Here is an 18,339-nt window from a genome sequence, read left to right as displayed (position 1 = left end):
CTCAAGACTTGAGACTGACTTGGGACTCGAGCAAAGTTGACTTGGTCACACCTGTGGATCCTGGTCATTCAAACTATATTCTGTAAATTAGGATAAAAAAAAAAAATAGATTCAGAGATTTTGGAGGCAAAGCAACACAAAAGCAACTGAAAGTAATCAGATCAGGTTATTGATTTTTTTTTTATATTGTAATGGATTAAATTTCTGCTAACAACTTCAAGTAGGCAGCCAGTTCACTTCACAGTAACAGACAGTACAGACAGCAGTTCCCAACCTGCCACAGCTCGTCAACTCTGGGTAAAGACTGCCACCTGCTGTCTGACAGATGAACTGCAGCTCAGTTTTTCAGACAGAAACACAGTAGAAATGAATCTCAAAATATTCTGGAGGAAGCTGCAGTGGTGGAAAGTGACTAAGTACATTTACTCAAGTACTGTACTTAAGTACAATTTAGAGGTACTTGTACTTTACTTGAGTATTTCCATTTCATGCAACTTTATACTTCTACTCCACTACATTTCAGAGGGAAATATTGTACTTTTTACTCCACTACATTTATTTGACAGCTTTTACTTTGCAGATTTAGATTATTAATAGAAATTATAAATCAACTAATAAATTATGATATATTTTTATAGGTTAAGCTACCCAGCAGTATATAAAGTAATTAAAATTAGCTCCACCTTTACCAGCTGCAACATTAAAGTGATGAACACATTAATGCATCAATAATTATAGTCCAATAACATGATATATATGATTCTGAAATGGGCCATTCTGCATAATGACTATTTTCACTTTTGCTACTTTAAGTATATTTCGATGCTAATACTTTTGTACTTTGACTTAAGTAACATTTTGAATGCAGGACTTTTACTTGTAACAAAGTATTTTTACACTGTGATATTGCTACTTTTACTTAAGTCAAAGATCTGAATACTTTACTGTCCAATGCTGCAAGATGTCAGTAAGTGAGAGATCCTTGATTCATACAGCATCTTTACTTTCAAAACTAAAAAAGAAATAAATGAAAACACCAACATGACACAACTTACATCTCAACAACTTAGAGATGTTCTCTAAATATATTATGTTGGGTTTTTTTTTAGGTTTATAAACTTCCATCACACTAGTCTGCAAAATCAGTTTTTCATTTTCACTTTTTTTTATTTTGGCACAATATGATTCAGGTTCATGAATGTTCTCTACTGTCTAGACTCAGATCGGTTCCTCCAAGTTCAACAGTCCTTCACACCAAGACTCATCAAGGGTTTTTGCATTACAATGAGATGAACCCAGAAAGAATTATTTTAAATTCAAAATTATTTCTAAATTAATTTGAAAATTCAAAACCGACTGTCCACGGCAAAGGAAAACACAGGGGGAATGAGCAGTTAGAGGAAGAATATGATGGGCTGCTGTAATCCTGAGGATAATCCTATTAAATTCTTAATTATTTAACATTATATAAGAGCTCCTGTGTTTTATTTTGCCATGGACAGTGAAGTTTTTCTTACCTTCCACTGACGAGGAGAAAAACTGTAATGCAGTGAAGCGTCCAAAAGGAGGCGCCGTCGCATCGGAAACGCTGCAGGTCACCAAGTCTTCAAACAAGCCGACATGTCGAATAGAATACAAAGCCTTTATTTATTTATTTATTTATTTATTTGTTCCGCTCATCGTAGTGCACTGTTCAATTCACAATCAAAACACAACTCAATTTACACATTCCATGACCGAAAAGGAGCAGGGAGAAGAAAATCTTATTTTGCCTGCCCCTTACTTACTAAGTATCTGTCAATTACAGATACTTAACAACCAGTACTTACAGTTACATGATAAATAAAGAAGAATCAAAAACCATACACAATAATTCACCATCAACTAAGGAAACCCATTACCTGACACTTCATATAGTCTAATTATTCTTTCTTTATACATTTTCTTGAACTGAAAGATATTTATACAACCCTTTAAATCATTCTGTAGAGAATTCTACAGTTTGACGCCAACAACTGAAATACACATCTGCTTTAAAGTGGTCCGTGCATACTGATGCTTCAAATTAAATTTCCTTCTATGGTCCTTGTCCTCTGAACTAAAAACAAACAACTTTTGTAACTTTTCTGGTAATACTCTGCTTTTTGCCCTGTACATAAATAATAATGTCTGTAACTCAACTAAATCTTTAAGTTTCATTAGTCCTGACTTTATTATCATTGTACAGGATACAACGAAATTAGGAGCGCTACTCCTGATCAGTGCAATTAAAAGACACAGGGGAACAAAACAGAAACAAAACAAAACAACCTCAGCAAACAAACATCCACAGCCAACAACACAGGGTCTAAGATAATAACTAAAAATAAATAAATAAATACAATGTAATTTTACACTAGAATAAGTGTACTTGTTGCACTAGAATAAATGTAATTATTGCACAAGTATGAATGTAATTATTGCACTAGATCCAGTATGATGCCCTAGAAAGACAGTTCATCATGTTGCATGTGAGCGGTCATTCACTGCTTGTTGGAGTTAAGTGTGCTTATGGCCCAGGGAAAGAAACTGTTCTTAAATCTGGAGGTCTTTGATGGTCCTGTAGCGCCTGCCAGAGGGCAACAGGTCACACAGGTGGAGTCCAGGATGAGAAGTGTTGTACTGTTGTAATGTTAGGGTTGGACTGGAAACAGAAAACACACTGTTTCTGAAACCTATTCCAAAATTCCTATTTTTAAGATTTTACATACACAGACCTTTTCATGTTCTTCTCCTACTTATATACTGCTTTCTTTTACATACTAGCCTACTTCTAAAAGCCACCTGTTTCCTAAACTTCTATTTTTAAATTTATATAACGTTTTTATAACTTTGTGTTGTGTTATATTTAATGTGAGCTACATGAACACAAAATTGAATTCCTTGTATGTGTAAATTACTTGTCTAATAAAACTGACTCTGATCCTGAACATGATATTAAAATGTGATGAGTCATGTTTGTTGGATTGGATCTGTGCATGTTAACCAGCTGCTGGCTTCTCTTAACATACAAGCTCGGAAACACAAGTGTTTCAGCTCAAGTTGGACGGATTTACTCTTCCTGTTGGCTCCAGATTCATGAAAACAAGTTGTTGTGTATGTGGAGTCCCGTGCCACAGGTTAAAGTCATGACAAATTACACTTTTTCACCTCGTTAGCTAATTTTCCATGCCATAATATACACCTATTTAACAACACATAAAAAAAGACAAAATTTAGATTTTTTTTTTGTACTTTTAGATCAAAATCTGCACCAGGAGGCGTAAATATAAAAACTCTATAGTCCCGCCCCTCCGCCCCTCCCATCCAATCAAACTGCCTTTCTCTCCCTGACTGATCTCCCATTTAGACTTTTGAATGATCCCTCCCTGCGTTATGTCCCGCCCCAACATCCTGTTTCAACAGGAAATACATCACATTAGGGAGACGCTGCCTTTTCACTGCTCTCTCTTTCACTGGGAGACTTTAAGAACCCACTGAGCCGTGACCTTTGACCTCTCCACCGTCTTTCTTCAACACCTTTAAGTGTGACAGAAGAAACCCGACACATTTCTTCAGGTGAAGCCTGTTGATTCAAGGAAGAGCAGAAAACTTAAAGTATACGCTCTAATCCAGTGATTCTCAACTTTTTTCAAATCAAGGACCCCTAATTTAATACGCATTAGGGCCACAGACCCCCATTTGATGAGATTTTGTCTCTCTGACCCAAATCTGAGAATATTTTTATTCTTAAATATGATTTTATCCAGAATTCCATGACTGTCTGTATTGTAGGTAGAGAGATAACAGAGAAACTATGATCAAAACAGTCATTCTTCTACATTCTCTAATTGTGTTAATTTCTTGTAAATGAAATAATGCTGAAGTTTAACAATTCATCAATTTACTGGGGACCCCCTCAAGGACCCCTGGTGGTCCCCGGACCCCACATTGAGAAACACTGCTCTAATCGACTGTGACTCAGTTCCTCTGGTTAACTGCCTTCTCTCAAAACTCAAGCATGCTGGGAAATTTGAAGCAGAACCTTCAGTTTCTCTGCTATGAGAGGATTATGAAAACTTGTGCTTTAAAGTAATAATCTGTGACATTTTCCTCTGTTCTGCTCCTCTCTCTCTCTCTCTCTCTCTCTCTCTCTCTCTCTCTCTCTCTCTCTCTCTCTAACTCAGCAGTGATTCAGCCTACAGTATATCCAGTTCACAAAGCTTCTCCACTCTCTGTTCTAAACAGCCGGTGTCTGTGTTTTTACGTGTTTACGTTTCCGGTTTGTTTGGAATAAACAGAAGAAGAAGAAGAACTGGGTAGTTAGCATGAGCAGTGATAGCCACCATGACTGAACAGACAGAGAGAAGAGAAAGTCAAACTTCAGCAACAGAAAATCCAAGCTCCGCCCACACTGTTTGATTGACAGGTGATCTGTGGGAAGTGCAGAGCAGAAACACCACAGTGAGGCTGAGGGACAAAGATGGAGACTGGATAAAAAAAGCAAGATTAAAACTTTAACGGAAATTTTGTCCCTGTTTAAAAATGCCAAATCACCCAAATTAGAATCATCTTATCTCAATCTTATTTCTTCTGAACAAGCTGTAGACTACAGGAATGTGTTTTGGTGGAAGTGACGCACGTATTGGCAGCAACACTCCTGCTATATCTAACCTTTAAATCTCAGAGAAGATGCTGAAGGGTGGAGCTTCACTTACTACAGTGATGATGAAGCAAAATAAAGGGAAATAGAGGGAAAAAGGAAACATCAATCAAACAATTGCATTCAAATAAACCCAAATTCATAATCAAATACTTGAAACACTCCAATATTACAGAAGCTTCAACATACACTTTACTCCAGGTCCACTGCATTCTTTTCCAATATTTCTATTTCCTGTCATTCCACTATTTATAATAATATATAGGTAATAAATGAGTTATAAATAATATCAGCTGACAGTTTGGAGACTGATGACCTAAATTTATCACACTGATCCGCTTTAACTTTTCCAAGTTAGTCAACACAAGTCCATTTATTTCTAAGGTGGCAAATGACTTTGACTCTACTAGAATTCACTCTTAAGAAAAAAGGTTCTGCATAGAACCTGGAAATGGTTCTTTAGGTTTCTGCCACAGCAGAACCTTGTATGGCGCTGTAAAGAACCATTTTAGAAACGTTCTCTATAGAACTTCATGTTTCTACACAGGATGGTGTTTCCTATAGTGTCACCGTGATGGGATGGAAAACCTTTATGATGTATATATTTTTTTTTTATCTCATAGGATATTTGTAAAATATGAAAACTCTGTAGATGTACAGTGATAAAGAAATTAAATTTGCATTTGACTAGGGTAGAAAAAAACAGATCCAAAAGATGCTAAAAAAAAAAAAAAGACGTCCCATGGTATAACCTTCACGGTGCCTCCTACTGTATAGTCTGTAACTTTTATGAAGAACGATTTAAGAATAAAATGTTCCAAACCAGCATTTTTTTTAAGGAAACCACACTGGGTTCTTTATTCTGATTTACTAGTTCGTTTGGTTTGTTTGTTTTTTGAAATATCTTATTAAAGTACAAACAGAACTAAAGACCTTTCACAGAAGGAACCCGCTTTCTTCAGGGTGTGGACGCCGCTCTGCCGCCAAATGAGCTTCCAGCTCTGCAAACAGGAAGAAGATGAAGTGCTGAGAAAGAGAGGGGGGGGGGGGGGGGGGACGGGGGAGGAAGAGGAGGAGGAGGAAGAGCGGGGATCCTCTGAGGTAAAGTCTGCAGTCGGACTGGTTTGGTCCCAGTCTGCAGGCTGCAGGTCGGACAGCGGAGCAGCATGCAGGTCGGTCTTCCAGTCTGATGTTCCAGCGCTGCTGAGGAACCGGGGCCGATGGGTAAGAAGAATAAACTACAATTTTGAAGAAATCAGATGAAAAAAAAACAAAAAACTGCGTCTGAACAGAAACAGTGAAGCATGCCGGGACTCTTCTGCGTCTCTGCAGTTTAATCTGGATTCATGTCGGTCTAGACGCGGATTTGCGCATCATTTCTGATGTTTTCCTCTAGATTGTCGCACAGGAGAAGCTGGCTGCTTATTGGTCGTTTGGAAATTTCAGTTTATTCGACTGTTGCATTGGAAATCCATGAAGACAGGAGCGGCAGATAAATGCCTGGATTTAAATACAGACTAATGAAATAAAAACCGAGCAGATGCGTCTGTTACGGTTAATGTTCAATTATAGACAGTTTTAGGATATAGGACGATAATCTAGTCCTTAGGCCACGTATTAAAATATTGGCTACATCGGTGGGAAAAGTTGCTTAGTGGTTGTTTATTCTACTGTTAGATAAACGTGTCAGATATATGAAATGAAAACTGGGCAAATGCTTTCGACTCGGAGGATATTATATGAAACTTCAGATAGAACTTTGATTCATTTAGCATAGAAAACCAGTAAGACGGAGCTATAAACACGGAAATATAAATTTCTTCTTCAGCGTCAGATTAAAGTCTGACATGAAATTAAATGAGTTTATCGTAGTGTAAAAACCCAGAAAAATTGCTCAAATGAGATGGAATGAAAAGTGAGAAAATTCACTGTAAAGTTACAGGCTTACAATTGTATTATTATTATTTTCTTCTTTATTTTTCACTTTTCATTTATTGGTAACATGTTATTTATCTTGTAAAGCGCTTTGTATCTCTTTCTGATAAGTGCACAAATAAAAGTTAGAAGCCTATAGGTCTATTATAATTATAGCATTATTATTAACTAATTAATGTTAGTAGGCTCATTGCGCCCCTTCGTTAAACCGAAATAAACTGTAAATTAAAAATAACTTCATTTTAGAATAAATAAAAGTGGTTATTATGCCATTATCATTATTATTATTATTACTATTATTATTATTATTGTTGTTGTTGTTGTAGGCCTAGTAGGCGCCCCTGGCCTGGGTAAAATTGAAAACACAAAATGTAGCCTACAGGAAAAATGTTGTAGCCTAATCTGAATTTCCATAAAGATAAATAATGTCTGTCTGTTGTTATTCCTCTATCCCGGTGACCAGAATAATAACTAAAGGTTAGAATAACCAGAAATAAACGAGAATAAATAAATATTAGGCTTATTATTATTACTATTAAATTAATTAAGGTCAGTAGGCGTAATGTGTTGCTTTCTTAAACCGAAAACACAAAATTAGCAGGAAAATGTTTTAATTATAAGCTAATTACCTGAGAATAGGCTATAATGTCTGTCTCGATGTTATTCCTTTATTCCGGTGACACCAGAACACTGAATACAGAAATAAACCAGAATAAATAAAGATGATAAACCTATTATTAGTAGTAGGCCTAATAGTAATGTTTTTCATTGTAATTCTTAACATTATTACTTAACTCTTAATTATTATTATTATTATTATTATTATTATTATTATTGTTGTTGTTATTGTTATTGTTATTATTATTATTAGGCCTATTAGGAAATCGTTATTATTACTAGCCTACTACACACACAGTGGTCCATCTGCATCTATCTGAATCTAAACTGTCTTTGGGTGCAGAGCAGAACTACGGGGAGGTGAACCAGCTCGGCGGGGTGTTTGTGAACGGCCGGCCGCTGCCGAACCCGGTCCGGATCCGCATCGTGGAGCTGGCCCAGCTCGGCATCCGGCCGTGCGACATCAGCCGGCAGCTGCGCGTCTCCCATGGGTGCGTCAGCAAGATCCTGGCCCGCTACAACGAGACGGGGTCCATCCTACCGGGGGCCATCGGCGGCAGCAAGCCGCGGGTCACCACCCCCAACGTGGTGAGGAGCATCCGGGACTACAAGCAGGGAGACCCGGGCATTTTCGCCTGGGAGATCCGGGACAGGCTGCTGTCGGACGGGGTGTGCGACAAGTACAACGTCCCGTCCGTCAGCTCCATCAGCCGGATACTGAGAAACAAAATCGGCAGTCTGTCCCAGCCGGGCCAGTATGAGAGCAGCAAGCCGCCGGGCCCCCAGCTGCCCTACGGCCCGGTCTACCCCTACTCCTACCCGGGGCCCATGTCCCCCACCGGGACCAAGACCGGCAGCGGCCCCGTCGGCCCCGCGGGGCCCGTCGGCCTGGCCCGGGGCTGGCCCTCGGTCCACACGGTCAGCAACATCCTGGGCATCCGAGCCTTCATGGACCCTGCCGGTGGGTGGAAACACTTACAAACTGCTATAGTGATCCTATAGTAAAGTTTGGAAGGATATATACAAATATCATAGTAGGCTAAAACATAGGATTCCCATGACCTTATTCCAGTGTAGCCTATATAACCTGTATTACCTATGAAAAAGTATTAGGCTACAAAATATTACTGTGTAGGTAGGCTACTTGATGGAAATCTTCCTAATATAGGCTATAATGTAGCTATACTTAGGCTACAATGGTACACCGTTTTTATTAAGCCATTTAAATGCATTTTGTAGCCTACATTAGGCTATGTATCAGGGAGATTTTCATCAAGTAGCTGCTTACACAGTAACACTGTGTTCTTACAATACTCTTCCACAGGTTAATACACTGGAATAAAGCCATTGTAAAGTAAAATGTTACCAAGATAATAAATAATCCACCATAAAGCCACTCGAAAGTCACTATTATTACAAAGTCACTATATAGGAATATTATGGGAATACCATAGTGATACCATAAGAGATTAAAGAAAATACCATAAAATAAGGTCACTGTATGTAAACTCACTATTGAGAACCACCGACGCACTATAAATCACTATAGGAATATTATAGGAATATTACCATAGCAGATAAAAATATAATAAATAACAATTAAGTCGCTATAAATTTACTAATGAGTACCAGACACTATAATTCCCCATGCGAAGATTATTATAGGGGTATTATAGAGATACCATAGGAGATTAAAAGCACCATTAAGTACTGTAATGTCACTGTAATCTCACTATTGAGTACCATAGGCACAGTAAGTCCCTGGAGGAATTACTATAGGAATATTATAAAAATACCATGATACATTTTAGAAAGATACTGTACAAATATCACAGCAAGCTTTAAGATATGATGCAGCTATAGGTAAAAAATTATTAGAAAATCCTAAACAATTCGGTCATTATAATGTAAAGCACCACAGACTCACTGTCCCCATAGGAATATTATAGGAATATTATAGAGATACCATAGGAAATAGATTTTAGAAGGACACAGTTATCATACCAAAGCATTTCAAGCAGCTACTAAATGTTAATCTTAGAAAATCCTAGTAATACCATAAGAGGCTGTAACTAGGCTTATAAATCTAAAATATAGGAATACTGTAAGAATAGTATTATTATTAGAATATTATAGTGATACCATAGGAGAAAATACCATTAAGCACATTACTGAGTACCACAGACACACTGTACGTCCCTATAGGAATATTATAGGAATATTACAGTGATATCATATAGATACACTATAGATACACTTTAAGTCCATATAAGAACATTATAGGAATGTTATAGTGATTTGCCTTGAGGAAACTTACAATGGGTGGCAATAGAAAAAAAGAGAAAAAAATATTTTCTGTATGAAGATGGATGTTGGCTATAATGACCATTTCCTACAAATTATCATTGTAATTATCAGAATAAAAGTCTTTAATATGTATAACAACATATAAACAAATGATAAAAGAGGATCTGTGCTGCTGGAGGAACAGTTTTGGTTGTAACTCTGAGGTGATTTTGGTTGAAATACAAATTTAACAATTAGTGAGAGATTTTTCTTATTTCCCTGAGAACATAAAGACAAGACTTTCTCACCAATGAAATCTGAAAAATCCTTGTATGAATGAAAATACATTATAACAAATAAGGATTCTAAAAAATAGTCTAAAAACCTGTTTTCACAGACCGGGCCTATAGTTTGCACTGTGCATGTTTATCCCAGAGTTTCCCTTAAATCCTTAAATGAAAAACATGTGTTTATAATAAAACTCAGCTCCGCACTGCAAAAAATAACCCGCTTTAACAAGACAGTCTGGTGTTCAGTCTTAAATCTTATTTTTCTTCAAACAAGTGAAACAATCTGGCAAAAGGGTGAGATATTTTCATTTTTTTCCTAATGCGTATCATCTTGTCTTAGGAGTTTTCAACAATAAATTACATTTTCTTGATATTAGTGGAGTGATCTGCCTGGTTTCAACATACTGACAGCAGTGGAATAATATTATATTCACCTCAAAATTAGCAAAATCTTTCCCTTGTTTGAAAGAAAAATAAGATTTTAAGACTGAATGTGTGACTGACTGGTTAAGGTGGATTTGTTTTGTCTGTGTGTGAAAGTGTTTTCCACCTTAACAGCTGCAGAGGCAGACAGCTGAGTTAAATGAAATAAGTGAGTCTGATGTTGATTTTTGCTTTAATGTTTCCTCTTTAATGTTTCCTCTTTAATGTTTCCTCTTTAATGTTTCCTCTTTAATGTTTCCTCTCAGCTCTGACTGACTCTGGATACGCAGCTAAAGTGGAGGACTGGAGCAGCATGAGCAGCATGAGCCGGCCGTTTCCCTCTGGAGCCTCTGGAGCCGAGAAAACACACGAGACAGACCTCAAATACACACAGGTAAACAAAACAAAACAAAACAAAACAAAACAACACTAAACTAAACTAAACTAAACTAAACTAAACTAAACTAAACTAAACTAAACTAAACAAAACAACACTAAACTAAACTAAACTAAACTAAACTAAACTAAACTAAACAAAACAAAACAAAACAAAACAAAACAAAACAAAACAACACTAAACTAAACTAAACTAAACTAAACTAAACTAAACTAAACTAAAATAAACTAAACTAAACTAAACTAAACTAAACTAAACTAAACTAAAATAAAATAAAATAAAATAAAATAAAATAAATCAAAACAAAACAAAACAAAACAAAACAAAACAAGACAAAATAAATTTTAAAAAAAACAATAAAATAATACAAAACAATAAAACTAAACTAAACTAAAATAAAATAACACGAAACAAAACTAAACCAAAAATTAAAAAAAAAAGTTTTCCTGACCTGTCTTTTCGGTTAAAAACGGGAATGCAATTACGTCTACTAAACTTTACTGATTTTATTATTGGTATTAAAATAATTGCTTAAATACTTTAATTACTTAATGAATTCTTATTCTTATTCTAGTAGTAGTTTTAATAGTAGCAGCAGCATTGTTTTCAGTTTAAGAAAGGGATGCAATTACACCATACTGACTATAATTATAATAACAATAACAACAACAATAATAACAATAACAATAACAATAATAATAATAATAATAATGATAACCTTTATTTATAGAAGACTAGAGATACAACGCACTTCACAAAGAATTATGAATAAAGAATTGAAGAGAATAAATGCTGTGAGGCAAACGCACAGAAGAATTAAAACAGAATAGAATCACAGCAGCTGCAGAGTGCGGCTCCAATACAGCGAGGCTGAAACAGAGAGTGGAGAAGAGTGAGTGAGCCTGCAGCTTCATACACTAATAATAGAAATAACAAATGAAAAGGCAGCGTTGTTGTTATTCTGCAAAGTTATGAACCGTCGCAGTGCATTAGGACTACTGGTCTAACTTGTCTTGTGTTGTGTTGGTCTGAGGATTCAAAAAGACAGACACTGAAAATAACAAAACAATTTGAAGAGTTTCTGTCTAAAATTAGAATCCCCCCCCAAAATGCCACAAAATCAAACTTAATGATGCTTCTTTTAAATTTTTTTTTTTTTTAAATATAATAATGGCTGGTAGTCTCCAGCCATTATCAGACCCCTTGGTTGATCCAATGATTTTCACAAACTGGATCCTCTAGATTTTAGAAATACTGAATAAGTTCAGGTAATACATTATAATTATTAGTAGTAGTGGTAGTAGTAGTAGTATATGTTTTATTTTGATTATTTAATTACATTTTATTTAACATTTTCTTCTTAAAATAAATCTATAGTGTTTTGGGGTAAAACTATTTATTTCTTTTTTTAATGTTTTCTTTCCCTCAGTCTTCCTCCAGTCTGTCCAGTTATGTCTCGGCCTGTGCCTATTCTCCACCCAGCCAGTACGGGGTTTACGGACCTGGAGGGAACTACATGACCACCGGAGCCCACTGGCAGTCCCAGTCTGCCAGTCTGGCTCCCAGTCTGGCTCCCAGTCTCACCCATCCCAACACCACACAGATGCACGGTGGAGATTTCCACGCTGGGATTTCTTTCAAGCATTCACCGAGAGAGGGTGAGACTGGATTTATATTCTCCTTAAAACCGGTTCTACACAGCAGAAAATGGTTCTTTAGGGTGGTACCTTAGCAGAACCCTTTATGGTGCTGTAAAGCAATCGTTTTCAACTTTTTTGGCTCATGACCCCTTGATTGATTATAGAAGAAATACTGTATGTTTTTTCCCTATCCCATAAATCATCTCGTGACCACCCAAAATTATTTTGTGACCCTCTGGGGGGTCCCGACCCCCAGATTGAGAACCACTGCTGTAAAGAACTCGTTTAGAAAGGTTCTCTGTAGCACCGGGGTAAGCCTGGATTTATATGCGTCCTATAAGAAGAACAGCCTTGTGTTCAGCTTCACCAGCAGGCAGTTCTGGATTTGGACCCTTCACCTTACAGTTAAAAACTGAAAATAACCAAAAATAGAGTTAGAGGAGTTTTTCACACGACAACGATAAACCTGTCAAGTTGTGTTTATTACTATATGCAAGTGGCCAATTTCATAGCAAGTAACTTATAATCCACACAAAAATCTACTATGAATCTTGTAAGACTCACACTATGAGAGCAGCCATTTTCATACTGTTAAATTCATAGGTTTCATATACAGTATACATATAAACACAACACATAGTATATGGGATGAACTCCTAAAACAAAGGTTGTATAAGAATCATATAAGGTCTGCCTTCACTTTAGCTTCACTAAATTGCACAATGAGTTTTTACATTGTCAGTGTGAAAATGAAAATGAAACCTAAACCTTTACTACTTATTATGATGTATATTAAGAATTTCTGCGAGCCTAAAACGGTGAGTAAAGGTGGGTAAATTACACAAATAAAATGTGGATATGTTGAATTTAGGCAGGTTTTCCCTCCTCCAGCTCCCTGGTGATAAGCGATTTAGAAGATGTGAGTTTTCTGACTTTGTGGCTTGGCTAGAACAAAAATCGAAAAACCTGAACCCTAAAAAGCTTCAGTACGTCTGTTGTATGTTTTCTGCTATAAAAACACATTTGTGGGGCTTCATTTTCTGCTAAATGATGTATATTTGTACTCAGTGATCTCTCTCTCTCTCTGTGTGTGTGTGTGTGTGTGGGTGTGTGTGTGTGTGTGTGTGTGTTTCATGGGTTGGGACCCAAACTTTGGTCATGTGAAGATTTAAATGGGTCCCAAATTATACAGGAAAGACAGTTTCTGGTTTTGACTGGAAAAGTCAAATTTGGTTTGAAGTTAGCAGATACAGTATGTTATGCTGCCATGATGCTACAGACCATAAAACACAGATTATAGATATAGCAGCTCCTGTGTAAACTGTGAATGGGACTAAATAAAGTGCAGGCAGACCAGAGTGTGTTCAGTCAGACTGGACTGTAGTTAAGAGGTGCAACCAAAAAAATAATCTAAAAATACAAAATAGATTTATTATATATATTTTAGATTTTAGATTTATTTAACTAGAGCATATCAAAAACACGATGTTTCTGCCAAAGCCCTGTTTTTAATATTCTCTAGTGAAATAAACTTTACTTTTAATGGCGTTCATCCATTTTGTCCTAAAAAATAAATGAGAAAAGGTTTGAAATTGACTGACTTTTGTCATTTGTCCCTTTTAGAAATCAAAATATTCCCCAAATTAGGTTGCAATTCTTTCATAAAAACTTCAAAACTGTGATCACGATCCAAATTTTCTATCTGATTATCTTGAATGTAGTAATTACAACCAGAACCAGCAGCTTCAAGCTCATAAATAAACTGTATAGAAATACAGAGCAGACCAGGGATAAAACCATTTCTGGGATAACAAAACAATTTCTTCATAAACTACAAGCTCAACAAACAGATAATTATTTACAAATGATTCAGTATTTTTCAGTGTCTTCTGTCATTTGGGTTCATCATTGTTGATAACTAAACGGTTGAAACAAATTAGGAATGTATAATCTCTGTTATCGGCTATATAATATTCCTATATTGGGAAGTGCTCTGATATTTTTTATAGTACCCTCCTAAAATGTATCCAATCAGATATGATGACGGAGATGGTGATCATGTATATCGTAACATATATGGATTTACTTACAGATGTTACTGTAACTGTTACTAACATTACAGTGTTACTACAATGTTACTAACGGGCTTGATTACTTATTTAAATGCGGATACTGAATGGATTACTGAATAAGAAACCTACTGTATATATATATATAAACTAGGGATAATTATGATGATGATGGTGATAATGATGATAATGATAGTTATTATGATGATGAAAAATAAGTTTATTTGTGTTTGTTTTCCCTGCAGGAGACAGGAAACCTCCCAGTCCGCTGAACAAGCATCAGCAGGAGGCTCATGGACTCTCTGCAGCCTCCTGACCACAGAGACGCTCCAGGCTCATTTAACACAAATGGACGATATAATGGGACTCTAATGAACGCCATGTTTTATTTCCGGGGAGATTCGTTACAGACTGGCCCGTGTTCTCTACCAGCCGCTGTCTGGAGACTTAAAGGAGAAATCCACCGCAGATCCTCTCCCACTGTTATTTATCATCGGTCTGACGCTCAACACATTCCAGGAGTTATTTAGTGATGAAGTGTTGTAATTTAATCTTTTTTGGTGAACCCACGTTCTCTCAGCCTGCCTCGTCTTCTTCTACTGCAGTTAGTGATTTCCTACGTTTCCCAGGATGCCTTTCAACAACACGCAGAGAAGGGGCGGGAACTTGTTGCGTTCAATCAAAGATGGCTGTACGGGCATGTAAACATTAACACTGCAATGTTAATTTTACATGCACATATATCTGGTATCATATATCTGATCTTATATATCAGAAAATCTAATTTTCTGCTGGAAAATTTCATGTGAACACCATTCAAAGTTGGATAATGAAGTTTCAAATTTGTAGAAAATGTGTTTTTTTTTTTTTTCAGAGTAACCCTAACCCTAAACTCTAACCCTAACCATGACGCAACAATAACAATACAACAATACAATAACCTTTAGCCTTCTCAAGATGATGGAAAAATCAGACTCAGCATCATAACTAACATTTGTTTAAATTAAGTTTGTTAAATTAGCTTGTTAAGCTGCAGAATGGCCATGTTTGTTTATAGTTTATTGGGTTTGATTTTACGAGAAAATAGCACATGAAAGCAACGCTGTTCAGCAGCCGACCGGGAAGTCCCCGGTGTCTTGCAGCCACGCCCCAACCTGTCCCAACCTGTCTCTCTGCTGCATTGCATTCTGGTCTCTCTCCTGCTCCTGTGGGTGGAGAAACTGGTCTCTCTCCTCTTCTCTGATGGATTTCTCCCTGTATGATTGTTGATCGTCTCTCGGTGCAAAATGGCGGCTCTAGAAAGAAGCCCTCGCTCTTTGATTCTGAGGGACTGACACCAAAACCTGATGTTTACCGCTGAGGTTTTACATCCTGAAACATTTTCTCATATCAAACTCCACTGGAGCTGCTGGAAATATCTGGAGGTGACGTCACCTCGTCTACGATTGGCCGGTTATCCACCAAGAAGAAAAACACAACAAACAACTAAATGGACCCAGGAATACAAGATCCATCACCAATAGCTGTTTTTTTTTTAACAGTGTTGAAGTGTTTCAGGGTGGATTTTTCCTTTAACCTCACTAACGGGTCACTTTTAATTTCTCTGGTTCGCCCTGAACTGAAATCATTTTGTTTCTCGAGGCTCCAAACATTTTCCCTTTGTTGTCATGAAAGGGAAAGTTTAAATTGCATTGGAAATATTTAATCTTGTAAAATATATTGGCAAAGCTGTAAGTATATTTTTCTATAACTGTGCTTAATAAAGGCATGCAAAATAAAATGTATCTCGGTGTTAATGAGAGAACAAAGGGGCAAAAGGTTCTTCCAGATCACTTGGAGATCAGGTGGGAGAATAGATGGCAGGAAGTCAAATACAATAATTTTTTTTACCTGAGGTTCAACTATTAAATATCTCTACATTTGATAAGATCCATTATATGTACATGTATATACAGTATGTATGTATATGTACATAACACATCATACACATACATACGAATATACTTACATAATGCTGTACATACATATTCATACACATATTCATATACATACATATACTTCCAAACAATATAACTTTAACTAACATATTAGTATATATCTGTAATAATATAGGCCTAACAGCTAATGTAGAATATTTATTGCAATATTTTGAGAAATTGTTATTATGTAAAGCACATGGCTGCTTCCCAAAATAAAGACACAAAAGAAGAAATCAACATTTTAGTATTTGGGGTAATTGATGAGTAAAAACAAACATCTGTGCATGACTTACACAGAGATTGCTGTGTAAGTCATGCATGGATGTCTTTGGTTAGGAGTCGTCTTGTCAATAATTGCACAAGAGTTTCCACACAAACCTTTTACAAGTGAAATACACCGTGACAATGGAGTCAACGTCACTAATTAAAAAAATTACAAGGCATTTAAAACAAGATTTTTGTTGATTTAGTATTGAATTGTAGAACTGTCTACAACTGTCTGGTGAATTAAATTGTTTAGTGAAATTAAACTATTTCTCATTTTTCTGGGGCCCCTCAAACCCCCTCAAGAACCCCTTGGAGTCCCCCGACACCACCTTGAGAACCCCTGATTTAAAACCTGTTAAGTGATACCATGATCCACATTACTACTTTGTCAAATAAAGAAAATCCTAATATAATGACATCTAAGTTAGGTAGACTGTTCTGTTTAAAGATGGGTTACAGTAGCAACCTGGATTTGGTCTTGACAACAATGCAGTAATAATTCACTTTCATAATTTTATTTATTTTAGCAAAATCCAACTTTAGCATCATACACACATTAGGCTGAGTACTAGGCCACCTATCATTACCCAAAGTAAGAAGACCTTTTAGTAATAAAATGTTGCTGGTGCTTTTTACCATGTAGCCTATAGATTCCTCAACCTTTAAATGAATTATTATTTCAATAATCCAGGTTTATTTTTTGAACTATTTCAGGTAAGCAACCACGTATTGCAGTGATTTTTAGCTGTAGAGTCTCTCGTTACCCACCACCTTCACTTCGAAAACAGGGAGTAGTAAAACAATGCTATAATTGTATTTTATACAATAATCGTATTTTGTGTAAATTACACCAATCTCCTGCACCAAACTGCCAGATTTAGCAGCGTATCATTTACAATTACTTACCATTTAGGTTTGGAGTTGCTACAAGTTCTTACTTTCTCACTTTGGAGATAATGCTAGTCGCTTACTATCACTCAAGTGTTAGCATGGAGCCTATTCTCGCTCAACAGAAAGTATGCTAAAATGTTAGCATGGAGCCCACTTTCACTCAACAGAAAATATGCTAAAATGTTAGCATGGAGCCTATTCTCACTCAACAGAAAGTATGCTAAAATGTTAGCATGGAGCCCACTTTCACTCAACAGAAAATATGCTAAAATGTTAGCATGGAGCCTATTCTCGCTCAACAGAAAATATGCTAAAATGTTAGCATGGAGCCTATTCTCGCTCAACAGAATGTATGCTAAAATGTTAGCATGGAGCCTACTTTCACTCAACAGACATGTATGCTAAAATGTTAGCATGGAGCCTACTCTCACTCAACAGAATGTATGCTAAAATGTTAGCATGGAGCCTATTATCACTCAGCAGAAAGTGTGCTAAAATGTTAGCATGGAGCCTATTATCACTCAACAGAAAGTGTGCTAAAATGTTAGCATGGAGCCTGCTATCACTCAATAGGGCTGCAAATAACGATTATTTTCTTGATTAATCGATTAATTGTTTGGTCTATAAAATGTCAGAAAATGGTGAAAAATGTGGATCAGTGTTTCCCAAAGCCCAAGATGACGTCCTCAAATGTCTTGTTTTGTCCACAACCCAAAGATATTCAGTTTACTGTCATAGAGGAGTAAAGAAACCAGAAAATATTCACATTTAAGAAGCTGGAATCAGAGAATTTTGACTTATTTTTCTAAAAAAATTACTCAAATCAATTAACCGATTATCGAAATAGTTGGCGATTAATTTAA

The 18,339-nt window shown here is 36.4% G+C and overlaps 1 protein-coding gene across 1 annotated transcript; it reads left to right on the top strand.

Moving 5' to 3' along the window:
- Window positions 1-5,776: 5,776 nt before the first annotated feature.
- On the top strand, window positions 5,777-16,859 carry LOC139656828 (paired box protein Pax-1-like). Its single transcript, XM_071534453.1, has 5 exons — window positions 5,777-5,905; window positions 7,578-8,195; window positions 10,500-10,627; window positions 12,060-12,288; window positions 14,585-16,859. The coding sequence occupies exons 1-5, from the start codon at window positions 5,902-5,904 to the stop codon at window positions 14,653-14,655; spliced, it is 1,050 nt and encodes a 349-aa protein (XP_071390554.1). The 5' UTR covers window positions 5,777-5,901; the 3' UTR covers window positions 14,656-16,859.
- The last annotated feature ends 1,480 nt before the right edge of the window (window positions 16,860-18,339 follow it).

This window comes from Centroberyx affinis, unplaced genomic scaffold (assembly GCF_046629955.1).
Source record: "Centroberyx affinis isolate AG114_WGS23_722 - 3 ecotype Tasmania unplaced genomic scaffold, CSIRO-AGI_Caff_v1 ptg002550l_1, whole genome shotgun sequence".
Classification (NCBI taxonomy): domain Eukaryota; kingdom Metazoa; phylum Chordata; class Actinopteri; order Beryciformes; family Berycidae; genus Centroberyx; species Centroberyx affinis.
The sequence above is the reverse complement of the archived record's forward strand: the minus strand, read 5'-3'. Positions and strand labels throughout refer to the sequence as shown.